The 21,646-nt window shown below is 37.1% G+C and overlaps 1 protein-coding gene across 11 annotated transcripts in view; it reads right to left on the reverse strand.

Annotated features, from left to right (window-relative positions):
- Dync1i1 (dynein cytoplasmic 1 intermediate chain 1) overlaps nt 1-21,646 on the reverse strand; it is a 312,827-nt gene that overhangs the window by 96,365 nt on the left and 194,816 nt on the right. For all 11 annotated transcript variants that reach the window (XM_074064709.1, XM_074064704.1, XM_074064710.1 and 8 more), the window contains 4 exons: nt 18,704-18,793; nt 11,603-11,765; nt 9,296-9,395; nt 1,848-1,973 (listed from right to left, as the gene is read on the reverse strand). In XM_074064709.1, coding sequence (XP_073920810.1) covers nt 1,848-1,973; nt 9,296-9,395; nt 11,603-11,765; nt 18,704-18,793 — 479 coding nt within the window. The remainder of the gene's footprint in view (nt 1-1,847; nt 1,974-9,295; nt 9,396-11,602; nt 11,766-18,703; nt 18,794-21,646) is intronic.

Genomic DNA, 21,646 nt, shown 5'->3' on the forward strand with positions numbered 1-21,646 from the left:
CTTGTTGGTACATTCAGGGATTTCTGGTTGTTTCTTTTTTTTTTTTTAAATCTGGAGTGTATTTTCTTTTCTAGTATATATATATTATATATATATATTCACACATCTGTACACATAGTATATGTATGTCCGTATACTACATATATATATGTATATATACTCATTTAAGTGAGAAACTAAAAATAAAATTTAATTCTTGTTGGTGAAATGATCCCAAAACTACCAGGAGAAGGAAGAAAGGATGCCCTCTTTAATCAATACTGGCATTATTTATTATCACATGATAAAATTAGTTATTAAACAATTCTAGTCAATTCCAAAGACCTTTGTAACTTTTTCTCACTCAACATTATCATGCTCCTATTGGCTTGTTTACAATGTAGTGCTATGAATATTAAATGCATGATATATATTGCCATAGGCTCCTAGTAGTCAGTTAATACAATTTTAAATTATGATAAACATCATATACATTGACTCAAACAATATGTAGTACTTCTTAGATTTTTTTCAATTAAAGATATGCTTTCTGTAATATCAAAATAGTTTAAAAGGTACCAAATGTGCTTCTCCTTAACCCATAATCCTTATAGTATTTTCCTGGCAATTCAGCAAACCTCTTAAAACTGAACAAAATTAGGATTTTGTGCTTCTATGTTTACAGAAAGAGCATATCAGACTGACAAACTTGATAATCTTTAAAAAAAAAAGAAAAGAAAAAGCTGTTCTTATTTCAAAGGTTCAGAAAATAAAGGATATTTACTACGCAGACCTCAACTTCTTGTTAAGTTGTTTTTGAGATAGCAAATTAGAAAAACATGGCCAGAGTTAGAGGCTACTCAATCACATTGAAGCTGGGACTTTTCTTCCAGCAGCTCCTATTCCTCAAATTGTATCTGATAATGTTCTAAAGTCTAAACATATTTTAGTTCAAAAAGATACTTAGCTCTTAGATATAAAATGGCACAAAGCACTCCCAAATCAACAGGTTTATCTACCCTCCTCAAAAGCATTTGTATTCAGAATGATCTGCTTCTCAGTCCTCTGATTTGTAATATTTGAGGAACTGAAACTTTGAGCTGGAATGTTTGCTTTCCATTTTCCTGTGCATAATCACAGGATAGGAGCATTAAGAAAGAGGTTGATGCATTGGTCAATGCTAAAACCTGTTATTTAGGCAGAGTTATGGAAACAGAGCAAAACTGAGTGTGTGCAAGTGTAGCATAATTTCAGCCTGTAGTTTGTCAAACAGAAGAGAAGACACATGTTAGTAGATACAGGAGTAAAACATCCCAAACTATTTGATATTATCTGTACTTGTAAACTAGGAACAGCATCTAAAATTTTCAGTAATTCAAGAAATATTGATGGTAAATCTTCCCCATAACCCAAGTCCAGAAGTAGTATTATCTGTAAACCAATATGGTGCCTATAAACTTAGAATTGGCAAAATCCATTGAACTATACTTCAGAGAGCGAAGGGAACTTGAAATGGTAGTACTCTGAGGATGTCCACGTGGGTGGGCAAGCATATGTTGTTGCTAAGCAGAGGAAGTGGTACACCACAATTTCTTCATAAGTGAGAGGTCTTTCTAAACTCATCCTCATGGGGGCTGTTTTAAATAGAAAGAAAATGACACACAGTCCCCAACCAGCCTTCCTAACTGTTTGGGGAGGGTTGCCACTTTCCCAAAACATTAGGTTACTGTGGGGGAATTTTCCAAAATTGTCAACAATTCCATTTTTAAACTCACTTCTTCCTCCCAACCTAGGACAGATGCAATGCAGCATGAACTATATTTAGTCTAGTAGGAGATGCAAGCTATTTTTACTATGTTGACTCCTACCTGACAGTGGAAGACGTATTCTGGTGTGGTTTTCTTAAACTTCATGTTCCAAACTAGGGCCACTCCATCTGGTTCATGGGGAGCATCTTCATTGTTGTTGTAAGAAGCAACCATCAGCTCTGGGTACTAAATGGAAGAAGTCACAAAGATGCATTATGCCAAGAAGACAATGGAAGCAAAACGTTCTCATTCCTGCATATACATGTTGTATTACATACTTTGTATAGTGCTTTTAAAAAAATACTGTGGCAATTTTAATATCAACCTATTGTCCCAACATATGGCAATCTGTTTTCTGTCCCCAATACTCCATGGGTTTGCATGGTCACCAATAACTATTAAACTGCAAATAGGGGGCAAATACTACTTGATTTCTCTGTCATATCTGACATATGAGAATACTCCCCTTTTTTTTCCTATATTGGCTTCCATTAGAACTTTCTTAGTTTTCTTCTTTGACCATTTTTTAAAGTCCTCACAGGTTTTCCTTTTGCTACATAAATTCCAAGGAGGTGAGGCTATTTTCTGCCCTATTTTTTTTTTTCTTCTTTCAACATATTCTCTCCTGATGACCTTATCTACTCCAATGTCCTTTAAAAACTTACTACACTGTTAATATTCAAATCTCTCCTTAGGCTTGATATCTCTCCAAGCTTGAGATCCTAACATCTGATTGCCTACTAAGGATTATTCAGAATCCTTAGTAGGCAATGTGTCCAGAAACACATCAGCTGCAACACAGAAAAATAAGCCCATTAACTTCCACACAAAACCTATTGCTCTTCTAACATTCACTGTTAGTGAGTTGTAGTAACGTTCGTCTGGCTGATCAGGTCAGATGTTCTATTTTGATTTTCACTCCTCCTCTCTCTCATCCCCACATACTGTGTCAGTACTTCCTCCACACCTTCCAAATTCATGTTTTCTTTCCATTCTTAAGGTCAAAGCTTCCTAAGTAACTTCTTGTTTGGCAAAGGCATTAGCTTCCCAAATGGCTTCCCATGTTTGGGCTTGCCAGGTCCTACCTTCACCTACTTCACATTCTATCCTTTGTTAGGATGACTTTACAAAATATGTATTTGGCTAAGTTACCCTTACCTTAAAATACTTTAGTGGTTCATCATTACTTTCAAGGAAAATTGAAATCATGTAGAACCCTTCATGATCTATCTTTTCTACCTCCCCTGCTCAATCTCTTACAACCTTCCCTCCCCACCCTCGAACATAGATACAGCCTCTACCAATATTCTGACCTCACTCTCATTGGAAGACCTCTTCTGTGTTATTTACATCACAAACTCATTCTACAAGACTCAATGTAGACAATAGGCCATCCAGACCATCCTAACTAATCACTATCCACTTTCTTACCTCTTAGCAAGGAAGTACTATATGTCTTTGACAATTGTATTGTTTTCCCCACCTATATCTTTCACTAGATTGTAAGCTCTTTGAGTGTAAGGACTGGTTTTTATTGGTCTCTGAATCCATGGTGTAACAAATCCTCTCATCTGATAAGGCCAAAATCTGATGAATCATTTTTAATTTAATTCTGTGATCAGTAGAGTCCTTTGTTGTCAAATAATACCAATAACTAAAGGCTTAAGTGAAAGAAACATAACCTATAAAATAACAAGGCAGGCTCTACAGTGATGTTGGTGTTGAAAACACCTACTCACTATATATATATATATATATATATATGTATACACACACACTATATACACACAGTATATATACTATGAATAAACTGAGGATAAGTCTCACAGGAAATATTTATAATATTAATATTAATATTATATTAATATTATATATTCATATTACTATGAATAAACTGAGGATAAGTCTCACAGTAAATATTTATAATATTTTAGTTTGTGAAAATACCACTCCTACCTGGGATTCTCATGAGGCAGCCCCATTATGCTTGTTACCAGTATTATTACAGATCATACCACTCTTTTCTCATAGATAATTTTATTTTTCCTTCTCACTGTGCTGTGTATATATTTAAACTGAAGATTACTTATATAAATTTGAACATTGAGGATTTTCTCTCTATGGAACATAACTAAATCTAAATCTTCTATGTGGTTTTATAGAAGTAGAGAATTATAACTCGATAGGTGCTACAGAGAAGGTATAAGCATATAATAATGCACATATATGTGGCCACCAAAGGAAGTAATCCTTCTTCATTAGAACACGCTCTTCAGCAGATGAATCAAAGCCTATTAAGCAAAGCTTTTGACTCAAAGTCCATTCAATGAAAATGACATTCAGATAAACACAGAAGTCTCCAGACTGTCCATCTGAAGTTTAACTATATCGCATGTGAAAAGTCAACTCTATAAACACCAATACCACTACCAGAGGGCCCAGGGAGCAGCAGGATGTGTCTGGAATCATATGCCACAGCTTCACATCTGGGTCTCATCGTTGGCACCCACTTGCAGCTTTTCTTTTTTCCATTTAAGAATATTTTAACTTATTTGGCTTTCAAACTCCTTTAGCAAACAGGCAGTGCTTTAGTAAAATACTAAAGAAGTGCCTTTGGCATAATTTCTACAACTGGGATTAAAAGGCCTAGAGTAAGTGATTTAAACCTTGTTGTGTGCAAACTTTTATGATTTCAAAGGTCCTCTAGTAACTTCTTTTCCACTGAGCATTACTAGCAATATTTTCTTTTTCTTTCTTTATGTTCCAATAAAAAGTCTTTGGGCAATTATTAAATTTAAATGTTTAAAATTATGATTTTGACCAGTTATAAAATTTATGGTCATTTAATAATGCCAGACTAGTCAATATTTAACTTAGAGGAGAATTTCGCCCAGGAAGTACCAGCTGTGCTCTCCAGCCATTTGTTCTGAAGTAGGAATGAAATCTAACATTTCCTGAAAAGAAGGAACCAACATATTGTAAGTGCCCATCATATGCCAGACACTGGGTTGGGCAGTATGTTAACTCATTTGCTCCTTAAAATGTTCTAAAGTGGGTTGCTGAATAAGTAATTTCTCCCAAGTCATATTGCTAATAAGTGATGAAGTGAGAATCACTCTTGAAGTCTGTTGGCAGCCCGAGGCTACATCCCTTCCTGACCACTGTGGCATGTGTAAGTGCTGCCCACACATGCCAGAGAAAACGGGGACAAGAACGTCCACAATAACATGCTGTGTTCTACAGGAGCTCCACCTCAGGTAGAAATAATGATAAGTGAAACACCACAGCAGAGCTACATGTGCTAAAAGGGAGGTACAGAAGCACAGGAGTAGGGTTGGGTGGGTAATAACCACTCTAGTTGGGGTGTGATGTGGCAGGAAGAGAGCTGGAAGGAACTTCTGAGAAGAAATGAATCTTCAGTTGAACTTTGCTGACTGGATGAGTTACTAGGAGAAAAGTGGGAGGAAGGCTCAGGAGATTCTTCTTGGAGAATCTGCCTGGCTCACATGATTACCCTCTTGGGAATTACCCAAATCATAGGTGTCTAATTTCCCAGTGATCATTAATTAATTGCAGGGTTGATAATTGATCAAGCCAACTTAACCACATTCTCTAACCTACATGTAAGTTTTGAACTGAGACACAAAACCCATAGGCTGGCAAATGATTCAGGTTAATGACAGCATCCTATTGATGAGGTCTCTCAAGCTGCCAGGTATTTTACTATTCCTGAGTTGCAGAGGTAGTTTTTGTTCTTGTTTCGTTTTTACCAATAAACTGGAGAAGAAAGTGTTGAGAAGACATTGGTTTTGTGAAGAGGAGGGAAAGAAGAAAAGGCTAGAAATGTACAAGGGCTAGAAATATAGAATGGGTGAGTGATATTTGATTTCATTTTGGGGAGTGGGGAGTAGGAGTCACTTTCTACAACTAACACCACTGCTACTATGACCCTCACTACTATGTCACATTTATTGAGTGTGTCTTATATACCAGGCACTTTAAAAAGCCTCATTCCTTTAGACATTAACTCATTTAATATTACAATAAACAAATGATTTAGCATTATCATTATCGGCATCTCATGGATGTTTAAGTAAGAGAAGTTAGGCAACTTGCACAAGAAGATATAGAAAACATATAAGTAATTTTTGCAAAGATTAATCTGATAAAGTACTTATAATGACTCTAGTGTGCAGATACTAGAAGTAGGGAGACCATAAAGGAAGCTGTATTCTAATATAAGCAAGTGGAGAGCATAACAGAAAGTACTTGTCAAATCCATGTATTAATGGATTTGAATTAATGCCAGTGGGAATCATTTTGCTTCTGTAAATTTGACTGGATTTAGCAACTAAGTGAGCTATGGAAGATTACTCAGGTATGAGCTTTAGAGGACTATGGGGTTGGAAGATACAATTTACATGTAGGAGGACTATATATCGTGGCAGCAAGATCACAAGAATGATATTGTGCACATCTGGAAGATCTGTCATGTGGTATTATTAACCCACTGCACCAAACACTTTTCAATGAAATTATAGAGTTGACATAATTCCCCAATTCCTGAATTTCTTCCAGGGGATAATGTCTGAATGGTATTTTTCAAATATTGCAAAGGTAGAGTCTTGTTGTTTAAGAAGCCCAGGAGATCAAAGTAAAGCCATGAAGAAACCTTATGTTCCTTTTTTTTTCCTTCCTCAGTTCCATTCTGTTCCACTCAGGAAATCCTCCTAGGCACAGCTGCTATGGTGGTTACACTCCATACAGCCCTCATCCTGCTCTTCTTTTTTTAATATCACTGGGTTGCATCTGGGTTAATTCAGAAAGCCTCTTTATCCCACAAGCATGTGACCTTGACAAAAGCATTGTGACACAGGAGCCAGGATTTCCAATTTTTTAATACTCCCTATAAAATGCATTTTGCAGAATTGCAAACCTCCTTCCCACAGTGAAGATGGACAGGTTACACACAAAATGAGGCAAAATAAATTTAATCTCTCCATGGTAGAGTTTTTGCCCTTTTCAGTTCCACTTCCTGCAGCACAAACATCACACAGGACCCTGTGTAAAATAAATCCAGGGTCAATAAGAGCTAAATCACATTCACACACACTGAACTGAGGCAGGACCAGACCCACTGCTGCTGGTCCAGCAGCCTCCTCAGGGAGTGCTCTCAGAGGAACCAGGAACATGCTAGCAGTTGCCTTTGTTGAAGGATGTGTCAGATAAAGTTCCGGTGTAATTTCCAGGCCCTGAACAAGTGAACATGCTGAACTAAGTGTTTCCCCAGGCTTGGATCTGATTTCTCTGTGTACACCCAAGCATGCTTATAGACCACCCACATACTGGCAGAAAGAGACTAGGAAAACCCTGTTTCTTATTCTTTGCACGATCATGCTCTGTGTGCTTTGCTGTTTGGATGTAAAAGGGGAATCAAGAGGAGAAAACCCCCAAACACTTGTTGGCTGATGATGGTCCAGTGTGGAGAATTATATTCCTTCAATTCTCCTGCAGGATTGAATGGGACTCTTCTTATCTCCTTTACTGCCCTGCCTAGAAACTCTCTTCTTGCCTCCATTTTCCTAAATCCCAGCCTTCTGAGAAGTCTTGTCTGACTGAAGAGAAATCCTGACTGAGCTCTGAGAGCATGTGCTATATGTCCCATTTTGTCTAGCATCTTCAAACTCTACTGGTTTCAGACATAAAAGAAGCCCTTTGTGGGAGGCAGTGGTTAAAACACATGCCTTGAATGCTGACAGGCATGGGTTCAACAATGCCACATCATAGCATAGTAGCTGTTAGCAAGTTACTTTGCTTCTATTGAACCTCAGTTTCTTCAACAATAACACAAAAATATTAATAGTGGTTGTTTCATATGATTGTTATGAGGGTGAAATAAGAAAGCCTTTAGAGCAGTTGTAGTGTTTAGCATGTAAGACACACAAATTAAAACAAAATGAGAATGGGTGCAGGGATCAGAGCAGCTTTATTAAAATTCTGACCTCAATACAAGTGAGTTACCTGCTTTCGTGCACATTGCTTAAATGCTCACTGCTGGGCGTAGTACATGGCCAAGTTTTATATTCATCAAGTGAATTTTGGTACATTTGCTTGCTTTTACTTCAAATGCCACAGCAGTAATTTAGACTTTTGTCCTATAGGCAGGGGAAGTTTTAGTCCAAGGAATGAAGTGATGAGATTGATTAGATGTCCTGAGGGAAAACTCTAAGTGGACACACATAGAGATAGGACAGAAAGTTAGAAGGTTTAAAACAGTACAGGGGTAAAAAGATGATGAAGAAGTGGAAAATGGACTTTTTTTTTTAGCAGTTATTCCTAAGGGTTCTTTACTTCATAACCACCAACCTCTCTTATTCTATCCCTTCAGCAACCACAGCACAAAATATAAACAATAAATATTGTACTCTAACAAATCACGTTAGCCTTATGCAAACAGGTAAGGATCCTCTCTGGAAGCTGTCTAGTCTATGATGGTTACCATCAGAAAAGAAAATTTTAGAATATGTTTTTCAACCTTGGTATGATTTTGGGCTATATAATCCTATTGTCTCTTGTGGAAGGCTTTTAAAAATATTTTACATGCTTTTAAAATATTTTACTATATATTTATGTAACCGGTTTGCTTTGTACACTTCTTTTTGCTGGTACTAGGGTTTGAACTCATGGCTTTATGCTTGCTAGGCAGGTGGTCTAACCACTTGAGCCATGCCTCCAGCCCTTTTTGCTTTGCTTAAAATGGACTGTTTTGATGACAGACTTGGTCTGAAAGATGAGAGGGAGGAAGTTGGCAATGTTGATGGTGAAAGTTCTACTATATACTTGGGTATATTAACATAGATAACATGGTGGGGGTAAAGGATTTGGGACATATGGAATAATGAGTTAATGATTAGTCTGAAATTCTATGGGACCCTGTATGGATCTGTCTGATATACAAAGTGGAGTTCAGAAAGAAGATTGGACAGCAGGCTGTCCATGCTGTAGTTGACTCCATGGCCATGGATGTAATTGTCCCTAGACAGCATGTTAAGATAAAAGGTTGAGGTTGAGAGCATGACCAAGGAAGTCTTGAAAAGTCAGAGAAACAGAAGATAATAGAGTTGAACAAAGAGAATTCAATGGGAGGAGGCTGTTTCTAAAAGTATAGCAATGTCAACTAAGCTGATTGACAAAAAGGTCAGAGTAGTTGAAGGCTTAAAAAATACCCACAGGATTTGAAAAGCAGGAAATCAATGGTGACTTTAACTAGAGAAGTTTCATAGACAGAATGATGTGGTTTCTTGTTTGGTACCTAGTACATAGAAGTTACTCAATAAATACAAATAACCGAGTAGAGAATTAAAACTGAAACCTTAGCAAAATGAGAAAGAAAACCAACAGCATAAAGAAAAAAATTGTAAGTTAGTAAAATTAAGTGAAATGAAGGAAAAAACATCTCTTCTTTTTTATACAAGCCCAATTTGTCCCATGATAGCAGTAATTCTTACCTGGAGAGACCAGTCCATACAAGTGACCACTCGATGCTTGGACCAATGCTCATCGTAGAACTGACGATTGAAAGAAAGATTGGCTCCAGCCTGAACATCCCTAGGAGAGTTTGAACAACAGACATAAACAGGATGCTTCAGAATGGAGATTTGTCTCTATAGCTCACAATGGAACAATGAAATAGCAAAAGCATAGCACATAACACTTTCTGAAGCCAAAATGTCAATCTAGACTACAAACTCTGGTCATAAATAAATGAACTAAAGATGGTCTCCTTTATGAAAAGTTCCTTCTGCTGGCCCAGAAAAGTTTTCCACATATTGTTCTAAGCCTGATACGAAATGTCGAGTTTGTTTCAGGCTCCCATCTTGGCCAGTCCTGAGGCATTCTCCTCCCCTAATTGGTTATGGCTTCAAGCAGGGTTTATTAGAAATTTCCCTGCTATCAAAAGGGCATAGGGAAAAAGGGAATTCTTTGACATCAGTACTACCTTTTGTGTCATTGGAAGTGATATGCATGTTTCTATCTACCTATAATTATAGTAGGTTCCAGTGATTGACACCTTGCTCAATAGTTAGTGATGATTTCCACCAGAAGACAGGCATGGTAGAGAGCAAGGGATTCATCAGATATGTTCTGGGTACTTGCTACTCCTACCATTGGCCAAAATAGATTTAGATCTAGGAAGATTACACTTTGGCTAGTGTTTACTTGGCTAATATTCAACTGGCTCAATACTGCCTTCAAAGAATTCTGCACTGGTCATGCAGTCGTTCCAAGGGACTAAGTGCTTAAATTGAGTAATGCTTGTTCTGTGCCAGCAGTTCTTGTATCTGAAAAAAAAAACCAAAACCTGCCTAAATTACTTGAGTTTCAGTTCAAGAAGTTCTCTTCATTCACTTTCCCCTGTTCATTTATTTTATTCCCCATTGTGTTGCACCCTACCTTACTTATCCTGAATAGCTCTTGATCAGACTGTGTGACCTAGCTTCAGATTGCTTATTTGGGCTCTAATGAGTTGACCTATTATGACTTTTTTTCCTCCTTCTAATCCTTTATCAGCTCTACCAAGAGATACATAAACTCAGATCCTTATAGGAGCCTAATATAATGCTTGGTCAGACACTTAAAAGAAAATTGTACCAACAAAATCAACTGAGCCATAAGTAACGACTTTTAAAAACAAAACAACATTGCAGAACACATATATTCAAAATAATGTTGAATCTTCAAAGTAGTCTAAAGCTGCTTCCAACTGTCAAGAACAGTCTCCTTGTTTTCAGAGCCTCTGTTCCTTTGAACATCCTCAACAATGACATCTCATTGTCCTGTAAGAATAACTTTTAATTTTAGAAATAATAAAAACCTAGGTCTGATTAAAAAAAAGGAAAGTGATCCACTTTCATATATTGTTCTTGGACAAAAGATATCTGTAGTTAAAAACAAGAGGCTTAAAAGGGCCTCTTGTTATTCCATGAAGATGGTTAACAGCCATAACCATTTCCAACGCATATGCTGCAGTCTGAGAGAAAATGATTCAGGGGCCCTTGTGGCAATTGCCTTGTTGTTTTGCTTGTTTATTGATTTGTTTTATCTCTAAATATCCCCCAATCCTATGTTTTTCCTGAAATATGCACATGCATTCATAATCTTACAAGACCAATAATAGGAAAGATTTTCTGGTCTCTGTTCTGTCTCACATCGGTTATCTTATATCTCATGTTTATTTTCTCCAGCTTCCTGTTTGCTTAGACATTAAGAATAGGTCTTGTGGATATAATACAAATCTCCTTTTGCTGCTTATAAGGATGTTTTCTCAAAGGATAATGTATGTTTGTAAGAACCTTTGTAAGTGTCACAATGTATCCCCACCCAGCACAACAATAATGGAAAAACATAAAAAAATTAAAAAGGACAATATATGTGACTTTGTCATTTTCTATCACCTGGAGTATATTCCAGATATCAAGCTCAAAAGCATTTCATGAAGGCATAGTTACAGGGAAATTTTAAGCCAGAATTTATAACCAAAGCCCAAAGTCAAAGCTGTTTGACAAGAGTAAGCCCAGAATTTCATTCTCCTCTGATTTTTCACATTTGGGGTTTGCCTATTCAATATATAAACATATTTAGAATCAACAGATGAGGCCATCAGGGTGACACACACCTGTGACTAAGCAGGCTAAGGCTGGAGGATCTCTTGAGCCAGGAGTTCAGACCAGCTGGACAACATAGAGAGACCCACAAAATAACACAACTGATAACTTGTCATACTATGTATTTTTAAGTGCACACAAAAGACTAACCCATCTTTTTCCTCTAACTCTCGGCCACTGTAGTCAAAAAAGATGTCGGAGTCTTCAGCCAGTGCTCTTTCAATTACCCGTATTGTTCGGTCAAAAAAGATGAGGAATTCCTCTGAATGAAGGATCTGTTGTTTTTCTTCTTCTGTCAGCTCTCTTGGAGGAGCTTTTTATGTAAAAGAGATTGTTAGGAAAGAAAGAAGGAACAATGAAAAATTTTTCCAGAGAACTCCAACTCTTGAAAGAGTGCTTATCGAGAGAGTGAGAAGACACAATGAAGTAAAGCATTGCTAATATGGAGTCTAAATTATTCAAAATTCACACAAAAAGCTTTTGCAGATATTTCATAAAAGGATTTATATCTGGCTTAATTTCTATTTTGAAGAAGTAAAAATGATTACAAATCAAAGTAGACTGGTATGTTCTTAGCAATCAGTTCTAAATGTTATTTTCCTTAGAAAGGAACTTGAAAAACAGCTCAAATAGGGCACAATAGGTGAATTTATAAAACTGTGTGTATTATGACTCAGACAGTACCTTCCCACTTTCTATTGGGTAAATTCATTTTATTTTGGATAGCTAGATGGGAGGGCTGACATTGTTTATAAGGTTCTATTCAAAAGCTGAAACTTGTCCTTCCACACCTGCTCTTGCCCAAGTATCTTCTGTCTTTAAACAAACACATGGAACTAATAAATGCTTCTATAAACCATCCCACAATTGTTTTTATGCCTTATTTTTTTAAGCAAGATTAATCTTTTTTCTTTTTTGGTGGTACTGGGGCTTGAACTCAGGGTTTCACCTTGTAGGCAGGCACTCTACCATTTGAGCCACGCCTCCAGTCCTTTTTTGGTAGTTATTTTGGAGATCGAGTCCTGCTTTTTGCTGAGGCTGGCCTGAACCACAATCTTCTTATTTTATGCTTCACATGGTAGCAGGATGATAGGTGCACACCACCACATCCAACTTTTTTTCTGTTGCGATGGTGTCTCGTGAATGTTTTTGCCTGGGCTGGCCTCCAACCTTAATCCTCCCTGTTTTGTCTCTGAGTAGCTAGGGTTTAGGCTTGAGCTACAGTGCACCCTCACCCCCAACTCTCCCACTGATCAATTACTCTTTGACTAGTATAGAAGTTCCTGCAGTTTAACCAACAGGAGGAGGATCATGCATTAAAATCACTGTTGGGGTCCCTGGTAGAATCACTCACTCAGAGTTTCCCAAGCACTTCCACAACCATTCTTATAAACAGGACCAGTTTTGACCTGGCTATGTGATCTGAGAATCTTTTAGTTGTAGTTATATGCAGCACAATATTTTATAGAGTATTATTTGATTCTATTAATGGTATGTCAAAGCCACCATTTAAGTCAGAACTGTAAAGAAGCCCTTCTGCAGAGTCATGGCAAGGGATCTCAAACTTTTAATGTTTATAACGTCATCTCTCCTCTTTTGGTTCTCCTTTCCTTCCTAAAACCATGATACCGGGGGTCTGGAAGGAGTTGAGGAACTGTGCTTGTTCAAGGAATTGAAATGATTTTAAGGTAGTTGGTTCACATGTTAAGAAATGCTATCCAGGTAATATTGTGGCAAAACATAATACATCAACTACAGCAGACGACCTCTGAACACAGCCACCCCCCTGTGTCTAGTAGTCTGAAACAGAGTTAGAAATATTTACATGCTGGCTAAGGCTCCAGAACACTAAAATTCCCAGTGTTCATTAGGATTCTCCAAAAACTTCACCTACTTCTACTGTGTGCGGTGCTGTCCAGACACCAATGTGAGAAATGGTAAAGCGGTGATGGGCACTCATCTTTTGGCTAGGTATTGGGAGAACAGGTGGAGGTCACACTTAACATGAAGAACTCCAAAAAACCAACCTAGAATCAGACCTTGACATTGCCATTTATTAGCTTTGCTTCTTTTACCAATTATTGGACACTCTTTGAGCAGCACTTTTATCTACAAAATGGGGATACTGGTACCTAAACTTCAAATGTGGTTTATGGGTTAAAGATAAATATACTGAGAAAATAGTTCATCTTTCAATAATTAGCAATTAAGTAGAAATTTATTAGTCTATTTTCAAGAACTCCTTTGAAACATACAAATTATCTCACTCAAAAATATAGAAAAACTACTAAATATAAGTAGGCAGAAGGAAAAAGTCTACACAATGCTAGCTCCATTTTGTTTTGGTTAATACTGCTACACAAATAAAAAGAGATCACTAAAGAAGGATAGTATGGCCCAAGCAGAATGTCTTCTTTAAGAAGACTCACTGGGCCTTGGCTTGGCCGCCATCAGAGGTGACTTGAGACACTTAAAATTAAGCAAGGGAGTAGGAGCTTTTCCTCTTTATTTTTATGATACATGAAAATCTCTACTCTGTTTATTTTTTTGAGCCGTTTCTATTTCACCTGTATCTTTTCTTACAGGCCCATTACTGTGAATAAAAAATTGTATCTCTGTAATTTTCTGTAATTTTTCTTCCCTGTAGCTTATTGTCACTTTGATCTCAGCTTTCAAGACACACAACCTTTTCTCCAAGAGAAACATAAATGGCTGATCAAAGTGTACTTGCAGAGGCCAAGTTCAGGTAGGTGAAGCAGTAGTCTCTCCAGATATTATGTTTGACAATACAATATTTAGCCTGAAATTAAATTGCTACTGAAGCAAAACAAAGGACATACTTTACATTAGGCTTTGATGTCTAACAGGGATCAAATGACATGATTTGTTTGCATAAAATAATAACATTCATGTGCAAATGAGTACTTTCTAAAAGCGATAAACAATATTCAACTTACAAATTAAATAGGGTCATAGTTATCTTGATAAAACAATCTCATATTACTTAAAAATCTTTAAATTGCTAAGTGCTGTTATAATGTAATGAAAACATAATGGAGCATCTAGGAACCATAACCAAAAGGTGCATTCAGAAATAAAACCTCTCCAGACATTAAAAACACTTGATTAATGGTATCCACAAAGTTTAAAACACAGGATCAAAAAATAGGATTGGAATTGTTTTATTCTAGGATGGACCCCAAATTCTCCCCAAAATTTCTGTTTCTGTGGCTTTTTCCTATCTCTTGAACCTAATGAATTATTTTTTAACAACTTCAAAAAGCAAACCAGAATAGAATGTGGAAAGGGATATTTTATTTTTCTTACAAATTAAGCAGAAAATGTTGTTATAACAGTTTTGTTTGGTTGGTTTCTCAACACAACATGGGGAATAATTCTTTCAGGGGCTGACAGTTAACAATACCTCATGCATTTGAAGCACCCTTTAAAAAAAAGATTCTGTATGATAAGTGGAACACGTGGACATGACTTACATATACTCCAAATGACAAGTTAGCTTTCAAATTTACCCAAACAGTTATATTTAGCTCTAATAACATGCATGAAAGAAATGTACCACATTCATGAAATTAAAAATTTAGAAAACTAATTCTATGACCTTGTGGCCTACAAAATGAAAATTTAACATAAATTTAACATAGGGTCTATTTTTATTCTACTTATTGTATGAATGTCCATTTCTCCTAATTTTACATATGAGAATATTTTTAATGTATCTTTCAAGCTGATTCTATCTTGTTGCTATGTTTTCTTGTCTTTTCTTATTGACTGAATGTGTAATTAATCAGTTTGTCTTTAAACCACCCTATTTACTATGCTCTATATCTTTTGGTTTCTATTCAGAAATGTCTTGCCTTGTTTCAATGATGTAGCATTAAATTTCAATACAAAAACATTACATTTCTTAACTATTTTGCAGTACTGGGTATCAAATCTAGGACCTCAAGCTTGAGAGGCAAGTGCTGTACCACTTGAATGACACAACCAGGCTCAAAACATTATGTTTAAAAAATATTTTATGGGCTGGAGGCATGACTCAAGCATGGTAGAGCACTTCTCAACATCCTTAGTTCAAACCCCAGTAGTGCCAAAAAAAAAAAAAAAAAAGAAAAAGACATTTTGCACTGACATGGTGATACATGCCTGCAATCCCAGTATGGGGGAGGCAGAGATAGGAAGATTATGACTTTGAGGCTATCCTGGGCTCCATAGTGAGATCCCGTTTCAAAAAACCCAAATAAAATAAATACATAAATAAAGATAATTTGCAAAAATAACTAAAATAAATAAGCCACATGGACAGGGAAAACACCAGATTAATAGGGATGGTGGCTCTAATGGGAATTTTACAGGAAAGTCCATAAAGAACAACAAGGAAACTAATGCAGAAAGACCTTTTTCTCTGAAGTTATTGTGAGATTTATTGGGTAATTTGTATCTACAAGAGTCAGGATTCCAATCCTGTTCTGAGTCTCTAAACACGAAGAAACTAAGATACTGACAAATAGAAAATTCCTAAGTTTTTATTAAAAAGTAATAAAATGTACCTACTCTATTGCAGAAAAAGTGAAAATAATAATAAGCCAAAGTTATATTTCTTTACTGTTTAATGCACTTTGGTGTCACACAAGCAAAAATGTCAAAAGCTAGGGAGCCCTGACGTTTTTCCCTATGTGTCCCTCACTAATTTTTTTCTTCATCCTCCCCCAAAAAAGGGAAAAAAAAAGAAGCCAGATTTCTCAAAAATGTGTTCAATAGTTTGAAACCTTGTATGTCAAGTTTCAGCCCAGAGCAAATTTTTATGGCTGAGTAATAAATCCTGAAACTCAGGGTTCATAATGGAAGTGCTGACATAGCCCTAACTACTATGCAGTCGTGTGAATGGCGCCACGATTATATCTGCTAGAGATTCTTTTAAAAGTTTGCAAAATACTGTCTTGCTTAAAAAAAAAAGTCAGACAGCTTGATGCCAACATAAACATGCTTTTAACCCATTATGTGCTAATTTGCAGAAAAGCCATTAATGGAGAACAAGGCACACCCTGCAGCAGTAACAGGAAATGTTCTTTCAAACTTCTTTTTGACTTTTACCATGACTTTAATCAATTCCATGAAGTATGAGGAAAGGTTAAAAATAAAGGATTTTTTTTTTTTTTTTTGGCTTGGAACTTAAGAAGGAGATTGCTTTGCTTTGCCAAGGAAGATGGTTTGGAGATTAGGATTGGAGGGTGGTAATGGGAATTCAGGCAAAGACCCATAAAAACTACCCTGGCTCCTTATCAGCCGGTATGTTCTAAGCAATAGGAAAAAGAAAGCATTTTAATAGATAACTGACTTATTTTGTCTCTTGCTGTACTTGTGATAATAATACTCTATTCGTTCACTTAAAAATGTTTTTAATAGAAGTTTAACTGTGAAATGTCTTTCATCAAATGCATTTAGACTCTCTCAGAAAAAATGGCTCTGGTACTCTCTGTGGCTGCCATTGTCAAAGATGCTGAATCCTCTTTCTGCTCTCCGTCATCCCCCAGAACTTGACCTCTTCAATGCCTGAGACAAGGCACACTGACAAGAGCAGGAGCCTTAATGACAGCTCTCCAAAGAGTTGCAAAGACTTTTCTTGTATTTGATTTACTGGGGTTCAAAAAGTTGGGCTGCCATATCAAAGCTTTAGGTATGGCAATGCTGAACTCATAGAACTGGGGCACACAAAGGCATCGATCAGGGGTAGGGCCAGTTATAGACCCAGGCACTGTAAGGCAAGACTGCTCGCAATAATTTGGCAAACTTTTATACAGTAATTACTTTGTACCACATTGTTCCATAATAGCCCCCTGAGTTTTGAAAAAAAAAATCTTTAGGTCAACATTATCTCTGCTTGCCAGATGGGGAAACTGAGGCCAAGAAAAGGTAGACTAAGTTGGTAGTGGTCACACAGTTCATAAATGGCAGAGCCAGGATTTGGGTCTAGGTAGTCTGGCGCCAGAGCCTGTGTATTTTCATCCCTACCTTGGCCTGGCTTTTAGATAACATAGATTACTTATAACTAACCAAAACAAACTAAACATATATGCTCTTCAAATGATTCACAACTTCAAATGGTTCTTAACACAAGGCAATTTTTAACAATTAAAAAATCTATGTCTAAGTGGATATGACCAGTAATAGATATTTAAGCTACACAATTTTTTCTTACAAGAGCACAAAGGGATTGAAATAACTATATAGGATAAATATGCATATGCCTACAAAAGTTCCTAGTGACAACTATTTGCCATGCCCTGTGTCAGAGTCATGGCAATCTTTTAAATTTATAAGTCAAATGAGCTTCTAATTAAAGTTATGTTAATCTGTTTTTAGGAAACTCAATCGGAAATATAGAACAACCTTTTAAATCTATACCCAGGTCTCAGATACCATTCTCTATTTGTCAGTAAGAATGACAATTCAAATTTTTTTTTATCTCAATGTAATAAAAAATTAGATGTGTAAGGAAATGTCATGCAGTTGGCATTTGGTAGAATGTACTAGCTCCAGAGTCAACCATAAATGTTGGCTCATCACTTATAAATTATATATCCTTGAGTAAGGTTTTGAAACTCTCTTTTCCAAGTTTTCTATCTATAGAATAGGAATAATAGTATATGCTTCAAATGGATGTTTTGAGGAGTACATAATATTTGTAGAAAGCATAGGAGAGACCCAAATATATTGTAAGCCCTTGGTAAATGTCAGTTACTATTATCACTGGAATATGTAAGAGGTTTTTTCTCCTCATATAGGCCAAATTTTGGAAGAAAACTTTTAACAGTATAGTTAGTAGTAATGATCACTGTTAATGTTTCTGTGTAGGACATATGAAAAACATCAGGATTTACTAATAAGATAATTATATCTGCCATATTTCTTTATTGTTATCATTAAGAATATTTGGTGGAGTGAATTCTATAATGTGAGTTGATATTGTATCTATTTTTATCACTACTTAGCAGTTTTACTGGAATTTTAGGGGGGTTCTATTTTATTTGCTTCTATCAGTCAAGAAATAAAATGACTTGCTCTGGAATTATAGTTTGTCTTGATAAATGTAATGTATCTAATAATCATAGAAAACCCTACATATAGAAACCTACATATAGAAGAAATTAATTTTTATTTACCTTTCTCAGACCTTTTGTTGGTAAAAGAAAAACAATAAAATAATTACTCCATGTATCTCCTACATCATACCTTCCTTCACCTCCTGCTTTTTGTCTTGGTTTTCCAGTTCTGAATCATGGCCAACTTTGGGTTCCACCATTTCCTCATCTTCCTCATCCTCTACAAAAAATGAAAGAGAAAAATGCATCATTTTTCTTCTTCAAATCAAAGTCTTTGGTTGATGGTGGGAGGTAGGGGTAAAGGGTAAAGTTCTAATCATTTAGGGCAACTTCTAAGTAAATCAGTCCACAAAGAATGCCCAAGACAAATGCTTATGAATATATGAATAATTTATCTTCCCAATGGGCTTCTTTGAAAGTCTCCCCAAGCTGCTGAGAAAACCGCCCCAAGTGGGCACCTGCTACATTCCTTGGCGGGCCCTCACCACGTGGGATGTCTTGGAATTGCCTCCCTGACCTCTGAAGCTTCTTTGGAGATGGCCCAGGAACAGATCTTAAAATGTTTCCACCTGGGACTCTTTCTATATGGGGGACACCTGCTGAGCAGATGACTCATTTCCAATTTAATGCTCACCAAATTAATTTGTTTTTGACCTACAGGAAAGGGTTAAATACAGGTCTGACCCCAGGTCAAATGCCATTGGCAAGTAAACAACCAAGGATAGACCTCCAAAGTCAATGCCATTGGTCTGGGAGAAAGCAATCCACCCCAAAGGGCACTTACACATTCAGAATAGTTCATGCATTAATGTGAATTTAATGAGCACTAACAAATGGGTCCAGTTAACTGCCACAGCCAGATGTTATAGTGCCCTTCCTGCCCTATGCAAATATGCTCAATCTCCTTTTTCTCCTCACCTGTGTGTCTTTTAATACAGAGTGCTTGAAATCATTGACCATAAGATAGGAAATTTAGGAGACAGTCAAGGTGTCACAAGAAAAATTGAACTAATTAAAAACAAAATGATATAAAAATTAAACCTGTTTTCACAAATTTTGAATATAATATTACATGTATGGTAGGCAATTGATTTCATTGGTTCAAATAAAGTTTAGAAGAAATGACTTTACTTACCCCCAAATATTCATTCATTCATCCAACAAATATTTATAGATTTTGTACAAAATCTCACTCAGATAGTTCTACTTCCATTACAACAAACACTAAACTGTATCAGCTCAAAATTTCAGCATGAACCACTTAAAGAATATGTAATAAATGTATATTAAAATGATCAGATAGATTTTATATAACTTGAAAAGCAACTTCAAGTGTTCAGATGCTATTAAGAATTTGGGACACTTTGCAGGCATAATCACCGAGAAAAGGCATAACTTTGACCCCTCCACACCTCCAGCCGGCGCAGAGAATCTCCACTTCACGTTAAACGGAGAAATGAGGAGGGCCCCTGGGGCCGCCAGTGGCCGGCGCCCATATGGCTTGGGAAGACATGGACCAGGTGAGCTTCGCCATACTGCGGTACCCCCACAGACAAGCCTGGGGCACAGCAGCATAGCCCCCTGGACAGACTGACCTCCACCCGGGGAAAAAAAAAAGAGAAACTGAGTAATAAGCAATAAGAACAATTAAGACACACTGGAAAGAGGGTGGGGCGCTCTGAGCGCTGAAGATTGGGGGAAGGGAACCCTCCCCGGGATTGTAAATAAACAAGCCAGGCAGGCCAGAGAGCCTCTGGTGGGAGCGGGCGTGCGTACAGCAACCAGGAGCGGGGAAGCTTGTGAGAGTGGCGGAGGGAGAAAAACTCCACAGGAGAGGAGGGAAGACCCACTTCCCATGTGAGCTGTAAATAAACATGGCAGCCGGCAGGAGCAGCAGCACCGCCCAGTAATCAGGAGCAGGAAAGATTGTGAAAGTGGCAGTGGGAGGAAAACTGCACAGAAGAGGGGGGAAGACCCACCTCCCACATGAACTGTAAATAAACACACAGGCCTGACAATGCGGGTGCAGTGTCACTTTTCCCAGTGCTTGGAAAAGGGAAAGCCTGTAGCAGAGGCTCCCGCACAGGAGAACTCTGAACAAACAAAGCCTGTGGGACCAGGTGAGTGCTAAGTTCACCTCAGAGACCTGCATAAATAACGCCGCCAGCTACAGCAGGCTGAGAGCAGCAGGCAGGCAAGCCACAGTTGCAGATACCACTCTCAGAGCTGTCTCCAGACTCTTTTTTTTCTTTTTCTCCCTACCTTTGATGAGAAAACAATCGAATTACACCTGCAAGCTGAAAAACTTACTGAAACTGTATTGCATTTGAACTTGGGACACTTGGTGGGCTTTTTTTTCTTTTTTTTTTGGTGTGTGTGTGTGTGAGTGTGTAGTTTTGTTCTACTTTATGCATCCCCTTTGATGAGACAACTACAGAACAACATCTGAGGCACCAACTCCAGGACTGGAGATTGAGACGGACACCCATATTATTAAGACTGAAACTGCATTGCATATAAACTTGGAAGTTTTTTTTTTTAACTTTCTATTTCCCATTTTATTTTAATTCATTTTTATATATAGAAATTTCTTTCATTTACTTATTTTTTTTTATCTTTGATTTTCAATCCTCTGTCTGTCTCTCTAATGTCTGTTCAGCTTACTGTCAATTAGTACACTAACACTCCCTGTTTATACCTTTGAAATTTTCTAGTCTGATACCTTGTTCTGCTTTCTCGCTCTTCTCTGTATATTTGTTTTCCCCTTTTCTTTAACTTCTTGCTTTCCATCTCAGCTCACCCTTCCATTCTAAATATTACCATTGTTATTATTACAAGCTAGAAAATACTTAATTGCACACAGTACAGGGACAGTAACAACACCAAAGACAATGATGGGAAGACAGAAAAAACAGGGAAACCAGTTTCCCCACAGCAAAAAATTAGTACAGGAACCAGAGGGGAATGAAGAGAACAGAAACTCAGATCCAGACTCCAACAAAATGAAGATAAACTATGCCAAAGGACCCAATGAAGCCCACAAGAATAATTTAAAAGAAGACATACTACAAGT

This window comes from Castor canadensis, chromosome 2, assembly GCF_047511655.1.
Source record: "Castor canadensis chromosome 2, mCasCan1.hap1v2, whole genome shotgun sequence".
Lineage (NCBI taxonomy): Eukaryota > Metazoa > Chordata > Mammalia > Rodentia > Castoridae > Castor > Castor canadensis.